Source organism: Lepisosteus platostomus, chromosome 8, assembly GCF_059453375.1.
Source record: "Lepisosteus platostomus isolate fLepPlt1 chromosome 8, fLepPlt1.hap1, whole genome shotgun sequence".
In the NCBI taxonomy this organism is placed as follows: Eukaryota; Metazoa; Chordata; class Actinopteri; order Semionotiformes; family Lepisosteidae; genus Lepisosteus; species Lepisosteus platostomus.
In genome coordinates, this window is record NC_142618.1 from 45,794,326 (window position 1) to 45,802,498 (window position 8,173).

Here is an 8,173-nt window from a genome sequence, read left to right on the forward strand (position 1 = left end):
CCAATTAATTTTTTCTCTTGTTACAAACTTATAATTCTGAGTTTGTGCCTTTGGCCACAGTCACTCTTTTTTTTTACCCACTGGAATTATTTTTCCCAATAGAAAGAAAACAGGATGTTACAGTATCACTCTGAGAAGTCATGGAATGTAAAAAGAAATAAACTGATATTCAAACAGAACGAGTGTGGGACATTTTTCATTCATCACCTTATGTATTCGATATTAGTGTTAAAAGAAAGAGGCACTCTAAAAGTCTAATGTGAAGATAAAAGACTATTGCAAATGTGAGGATAAACACAAAGGATATTTTAATTTACAACTTACTGTATACTTCTTCCATCAATATAATATTTCAAGGGAAATGTTGGCTACAATTCTTCACATTTTATATTAGCTTTCAATCCCACTGTCTGAAAACAATATCTTGACTTGGTTAATTACATCAGTAAATGGGAATTTAGAAGCTGATGAAACTGTTTTCCAATTATATCACTTTGTGAATCATTTAGAAGGAAGGTAATAATCCTGGTGAATCAGTAACTGTTAAAGGTTCTTTGGCGGCTTCTAGTGGTAAGTCAGTTGCTACTGCAGTCCCTCCATAGACCAGGCGACCACAGTTTCTGCCCAATGGGGAGAGCGTGACCCTGCTACAAGGCAAGAGACAGGCAGCTGGGAGACAGCTGTTCAATCTCAGGTGCTCAAGTTATAATGGGGGGTACAAATACTCACACTTTCCCAAAAGGTCCAGACAGTTGTCCGAAATTCCTTCTTGGAGACTGAGGGCAGGGCACAATCTTGAACACTTTCAAATTCCACCAGCTAAATCCCCTCTATGGGATATTTAATGACCAAGTAGTCAGGTCATGAAAGTCTACAGAGGAGTCACCCCTCTCAGGAATTGAACCCAGGACCAAGCATTGTGAGGCATCAGCGCTATCGGACATGGAATTAATTAATTTATTGTGCTAGTGTTAGAAATAACAAGTTTAAATAAGGTCAAACAAAAAAATAGAACAAAGATTAGCTACATTTTGTTCTCTATTTCATGTCATATTTGTACATTTCATCAGCATACCTGAACATCTGACAAATACTTTGTGTGAATTCTCATCTATTTCAGTGGCCTGCTACCCTGTTTATGGAAAGCCCCATTTTTGAAAGATTTATAAATGTCTGCTAAATGTCACATCTTCATTAATAAAGTTTATAAACCTATTGCTCTCCACGACCACAGCCAGAGCACCATAACTACAAACCCTGTCTCCCATTTCAACTTTATATACATGTTTAATTGAGGATATGGTTTTATGTACTTGGTTCACCTTGAGTTCTGAAAGTATTCACCATTATTTTAGTAATCAAATGAAGGGATCCCAGTGAACACTTTGAAGTGTGACATGTAAATATCTCACATCTCCAGCACTGCAATGTTACCACTTAACCACATTCTGGAAGGTGTTTCTGGGGTCTTAACTTAGCCTTCGTCAATACTTGTACCTTCTCTCCTAAACGCCCTGACATTCCCACGCGTACTAGATTCCACACACGCTCATCCAGGAACTAATTATCCAACCACGTCTCTCTCGCTTCAATATGTAAACACTCTTCACCGGCTTACCTACGCTCACTATTGAGAAGTCTTCCACAGCTTCCTCTTGTGCGCGCTACTATTTTCGACCTGACTCCTTTCACTACCCAACCTGGTTCTCCGACTTTTGACTTCACTCTTGCCTAACGACTTGGATTTGGAATATTGGATTTACTTTTGCTCGATCTCCCTTCCTCACGGCTTTGCACAGGAGTCCAACAGCTCACCACTTTCAGAAACCTTGACAGTCTTCAACAAAAGTTCTGCTAAGATGCAGTAAAGCTGACTTACTTTAGCAGCCCAAGCAACTTAACGCTACATAACAAAAGACAGGACCAACACCCACAAACATACAATAAACAGGATAAAGCAAATCAATGTCTGCTGCATATCAAAGGACAGAACCTAGAGCAGGACAGAGCAGGACAAGAAGTAATTACATACCAAAGAGCAGGACAAGCACTCAGATTGTGAGAAAAACGTATTTCTGACTCTACAGAAGCGCTGGGAACCCCTTGAAGTGTGTTTGTTCTGGGGGGCAGACCCACTGTGCGTTGCTGTCCTTATTGAGCTCAATAAAACTGAACCTGCACAAGACTGTGTCCTGCTCCTCTGATGAAGAATTTCCCACAACATACTTCTCATTAAATCTTTACGGAAAGATCAGTAAATGTTTGGAGATAACTTCTGAAGTGCTTATTTAAGAGTCCCTGTCTTTAAAGATCCACTTTGTTTGGAAAATAAGATAGTCTTGTCAACACAACTTTGTGTTTTGCCGATCAAGCATTTTACTAATGTAGAGGGTACAGGGTAGTCACACCAAAGGCTGATGGGAGTCTGCGGAGACTAGGCGTGTTTCTCCTGAATCCATAGAGGCCATTGTAACCGAACACAGGCCGGACAGCAGTCAGAAACTTGCCATGTCCTCCCACCTGTTCAGAAGAATAACCTGAAAGAAGATCACAGGATTTATTTTAAAATCAAGCATCATTCCTGTAGGTCCGTAATCTCCAACAGCTGCTCTGAAAAGCCTATGTTTCATGTTTCATGGATGTCCTACGTTAGTGGCTAAGGATAACATTACCCTCGGCACAGCCTAATAATTGGTGACATTAATGTACTGAGAGCTTTGTTTAAATGAAAAGTTGAAGTTCCTCTAATTTATGGAACTGTTTCTGGAAGGATCTTCTTCTTGGGGTCATAAGCAGCAGTTAGCCACACACTCTAAATATTGAAGAAGTTTCAACATTTTATCACCCCATTCGAACAATAATAGTAGTTCATACAAATATTCCAAATTCCTGCCTTCTTAATGATTTCAGAATTGCAGTACAGTAGTAGTGAAATTCAAGTTAAGATTCAACCAGTTTAAAAATCTGTTTTCATTATTTGCAATTAGACAAAACGGGACATCCCTGGAAAATTGGTGAATACTTTTGCAAGACACCATGTATATTATATCAGGAAAACAGTAATTGAAGGTGCCAAGTAAGCGTTTCAAGGCATTTCATCACCCATTGTGAATTGACTTTCTGCTTTGCTCAAATGTGTTGCTAGGAGCCAGAAAGCCATTAAACAAACACAAACGTACTGTATTTGACATTCTGCGCATACATAAATTACCACTATACTCACAAAGACTAAAGTTCAAAGGTTAAAATTGTTACTTTCCTCAATATTCTAAAGAGGACATACATCTAGTAAGGAGATAGTAAAAAACATACAAGAAAGTTAAAAATTTACTTTCTAAGCAAACATTATGTGGGATCCTAAAGTAAATTGGAATTATAGGAATGTAAATTAATTTCCAATGCAGCAGGATACATTTGATTACTGCAGTATCCTATAGCTATGCAATATTTCAGGGTATACGGTACAGTATCTACTGTATACGTCGGGGTATGATGTATTGCAGAATTCAACACAATGCACTCCATGTCTTCTGAGCCAATTGGATATTTTCAAAAGGATGGTGCTAACTCAAGAAATTGTATATTTATGGTACCTGAAACATGGGGTCACAGTTTACTGAAATTGAGTAGTTTTTAGCCTAAATACATTGTATCGACGGGATTTAGAATGAAACAAAATCGCGGAACTGATCACAATTAGGAGGCGAAATTCAATCAAACCTGATGGTCGAGCTCGTTGACACTGTTGCAGCTTTTCCTTAAAATAATTCTAGCGCGATGGGCATCATTGCAAACCAGCAGCACAAAATGTTACAATGAAGCCACACTCAATGCAACCAAATTCACATTTTTAAAAAGTATTTTTATCGCTAAAAGCGCGTATTACTTTAAAACCGCGCAACTAAAAATGCAGAGGAATATACATTTCCACTGTGACGCTTTAAAATTCTCAGGTTTGTTTAAAGCAAGTCCCTGGATTTGCTCAGTACACTGTACAGCCCTGTTACCTGCTCCGGCGGAGCTGTTTCTTCTCGACAGGTAAAGAGCCGCCGCGCTTTCTTTGGCGAAGCGATCAGCTAGAGGCCCGAGGACTGAAGTTCCGCCTCTTGCCTAAAACAGATCCAGAGACGAGATGTTTGGATTCCGCTTGTCTCTGAGGTTTGGATATGACACGATAATAATCAATTTTACTTTTATCCCGGCACTATACCTATTTCTAGGCCTCCCTGATGTTCCAATATAATGATAAAAATATGTACAATGTGTTTGCCATTAATTTGCACACTCTTCAAATACTAATCATAAAAAATATAAAGGTTCTTTCACTGAAACTGAGTATACAATGTAAATATTATACAAAAAACATTTACTAACATGTACCCATAACAATACGTCTGTTATTGTTATAACATTCCAAACAGAGCTAGGATAGACAACTCTGTACGTTAACATTATTTGTATGTGCATTGCATTACATTTTCAGTACATTACAAAAGTGCATAAACATTATTTATAATGTGTCTCACGTAATGCAATTCCAAAAGGAAATACTACACATCCTTACCTGGCCGGTTTGTTGGAGCAAAGGCGGAACGGGTTTTGTTCTGAAGTAGCCTTTCGCGTTTTTGTCGTCTTGGGCATTGTAAGGCGGAATAACCGAGCCCAGTCTGGGTAGAGATCTGTTGTAGTCCCGGGCAATGCTTTCAACAGCAACGCAGTCCAAAATGAAAAATTTCTCTCTGCCCCTAAATTCAGAGTCATTGCTTGTTGGCTCTAAATGACGAGAGTTTCTGCGTTTTGATAACATTTCGTGGATTCTTTATGCAACTAAAAGTTCCTTGAAATGTGCCTGCGTGTGATTTTACAAAAACGTGTTGAAAGGATTTCCTTCTCTGCACTTGATGTCCTACAGTCACAACAAAACTAGACATTTGCTACTAAGGAAACAGAGACAAACAAGCTTTTAAAAAGTCGAAATAGTGGGAGCGAAGACACCAGCTTTATGAGTTTAAATTCCCTGTCTTGTAAATGCTTAAAGTACGTGCGTATTTTTGCAATCAATATTATCATTTTTAAATCTGATTTAAAATATTGATGTCACGCCTTAGATTTATATTTTTAATCTTTCTATTGCAATATCTCTAATAAATATAGACTACCTACTCGGCTGTACCTTACGAAACTGTTGTCATAAAAGCGACCAATGAACCATACACATACAATAGTAGTTACATTGCACGCCTCTTGAAGTTTTGTGAATACAGTGTCTTGCAAAAGTATTCACCCCCATCCTGTGATATTCTTTTTTGTTGCATTACAAATGATGTATGCACATTTTTTAAAGTGAATATTTTAATCAAAACTAAAATTCTCAAACTTTTATCTGTGAAAGAAGCTAAACGTCAGAAAATGTCAGAAACAAATTCTAAAACCAAAATGTATTGATTGCACAAGTATTCATCCCCTTTAGTATGGCAACTTAAACTAGTGCAAGTGTATAAAGTTACTCTAATAGGTCTCCTAATTAATTGAAACGTTTGTTTGTCCAATTATAACGATTTGAATGATTTCAGAAAAAAAATACACTTGTCTCCTTAAACTCTCCAGTCTGGAAGTGACTTTCAAGCAATAACTCAACCATGAAGACTGTTAATGGGTGATAGAAGGTGTTTGAATTGAGGTAGTTGAATTGTCTTTTTAAATGTATTCTCCAGAAGCAAGCTCCAACTTAGACAAGGATACCAAACTGTGCATGCCTCATGTGAAATTGGAATTACTTTAAATGATTTTTTTTTTATGCTGGATCAAATCTGCTTTTGTAGGTGGTAAGACACCTAAGAGTTTGTACTCATCAATAAACAATTACAATTCCGGGGTTGAATATAATTTCTGTTCTGCTGAAACTCTTATTTCTGTGGTTCAGCAACTGCTTCACTTTTCCCTTATGTCCAGTTTAGCTTAGTCTGCTATTCACTTACATATGGTGATTCCCAGATTTGTTTGACTCACAATTTACCTTTAGGTTCAAACTGGGGGAGCAGAGATCTCGTCCTCAAGGCTTCTGCCAGCTGGTTTCCTGAGTCTCTTTAAATCTCCAGCTTCCTAAGAGCAAGAAAAGCGTCTGACTTGTTCAATTCAGCAAATCATGAGGTCCATTAGGTAATGAAGGACTCAGGAGGAAAGAAACTGCCTCTTCGAGACTGGTGTTGTATATCTTGTGTAGAGTATTTAGAGCATGATGCACAGTCAGGGGTATAGATTGTAACTGGCCAACCATCAGTACTAAGTCTCAACTCTCCCAAGATGGCAAGACTTCTCCGGATCCACATACAACCTTTTGCTTGATTTGCTCGTTAATACCTAAGCTGTGTGTGGACAGCTTGAGCACCCACAAGACAAAAACCTAATGACAACTTCCAGGCACGTCTTCTAATAAGCATTTTTCCACAAAGCACACATTTCTATACATTTTAGAATTGATGTCAAACATGTTTTCCCCATGCAAAACCTGTTACAAAACACTAACCTTTCAATAGCCACGTAAAATGCTGCTTTGAATACTTGACCATTGGGTGTCATCCAAATAAAGACAATGATGTCTCCTACTTGAATAGCTTTTGGTTTATGACCTTATGAAAAAAAAGACAACACATCAAGGAATTCACACTGGTAATAGCGGTTTGATAGACTACTGACTGGCTCTGATCTTGACTACCCATCTGAACTAATTAATACTAAGGATAGGTCTAATCAGAATCTGTGAAATCAGTCTCTTGTTTTATCTATACATAATATATTGTAATGTGACCAGCATTGTACCCTAATGGGATCATGTTTTTTTAAATGTAACCTGTTTGAAATAATTACTCTGAGTTTTTCTTTCAATAAGGTCAATGCTTTACATTAATTTTGAAATAATCAATTAAGATTTTCAATTGAAAGACGCTTTGCACATGTAGCAGTCAAGAGAGTTTAACGGGATCTATCAGCCCCCCATATCAGCAACTTGTGATCACATTAACAAGCCCATACATGTTCTTCTGTGTTCTGGGCCACAGGATGACTTTCTTCAGTGAACAGGGATGTTTCCACAAAAGAGCAGAGCTAGTTTATGTTCTGACATGTTGTGAAACCAGTGTGGTTTCCGGCTTTAATTGGGCTTTATATACAGTTACTCCATTCCCAGATTGTCCCAAAACTAGGAGCTGACTCCTGTAAAAAAAACAATGGAGAAAAATTCTATGGCATCAAAAGGTAGGTTTTTCTCATGAGTCCTACAGTATGTGAACACAAAACACCTTAAACTGACTAACAGTTTTGAGATCGTATTTCTTTAAAAACAAATTAGGATTTTCAAAAAAAATAATGTGTCACTTTATTCAATCTTCTGTTGGCTAGTTTTGTCATTTTGTTGGACAACCTAAGACTGGCTATTTAATTATCAGTATGATGCAAACTCCATTATTATTATTAGCACCATAAACATTAATGTAAGTCTAACATCCTCCAGAACAGGGATTATGTTTGAACAGAATACATTAGCCTTTGAGCCATCATTAAATATATTGTAATGCTAACAGGTTGCACACGCATTTGTAAACTGTTTAATAATCTAATAATTTCAAATTCATTTTTTTTTCCGAGAAAACTGCTTTCTTTTCCTGGAAAATACCACAAGAGCCTCTTTGGGATTGCTGTATGACTCGGATCTATTGTTTCTGTTTGCCAGTGATCTGTTTTCTGAAGCTGCACGTCTGTTTTTCACATGCCCAGACAACAGTTTTACAAAGAGCTGCAGAGGCAGCACACTAAACCTAGCTGAATAGAATTAAATTTGCAAGGGCAGCACAGCTGTGAAATTTCCATACCTACATCCTTTCATTTTTTTCAGCTCTATTACATTTTTCTGAAATCAGCAGAGAATTATTTTTTAAATTATATGAATGCATTATTTCTAGGAACAAGCACCAAGTGTCTGGCTCTTGTTACTATAAAATGAATCGTACAGAAACTGCTAAATACGTTCAGCAGGTGTGTTCCCTTAAACTCCAGTGTCAGGTCTCTGAAGAAAATAGCATCACGCAGTATGCTGTCGGCATTTTGAAATAACATGCCTGTCATATTTGTGAAGTGAAAGCGCACTGTCTTGTTTTTTTTTTTTAAACTGTTTCTA

The 8,173-nt window shown here is 37.5% G+C and overlaps 1 protein-coding gene across 1 annotated transcript; it reads right to left on the bottom strand.

The window, feature by feature from the left end:
- Positions 1–285: 285 nt before the first annotated feature.
- Positions 286–5,069, bottom strand: LOC148657425 (sperm microtubule associated protein 1-like). The gene is made up of 3 exons (XM_088643691.1): positions 4,565–5,069; positions 4,008–4,110; positions 286–2,537 (listed from the first exon to the last, which is right to left on the bottom strand). The coding sequence occupies exons 1-3, from the start codon at positions 4,805–4,807 to the stop codon at positions 2,380–2,382; spliced, it is 504 nt and encodes a 167-aa protein (XP_088499817.1). The 5' UTR covers positions 4,808–5,069; the 3' UTR covers positions 286–2,379.
- Positions 5,070–8,173: the final 3,104 nt, after the last annotated feature.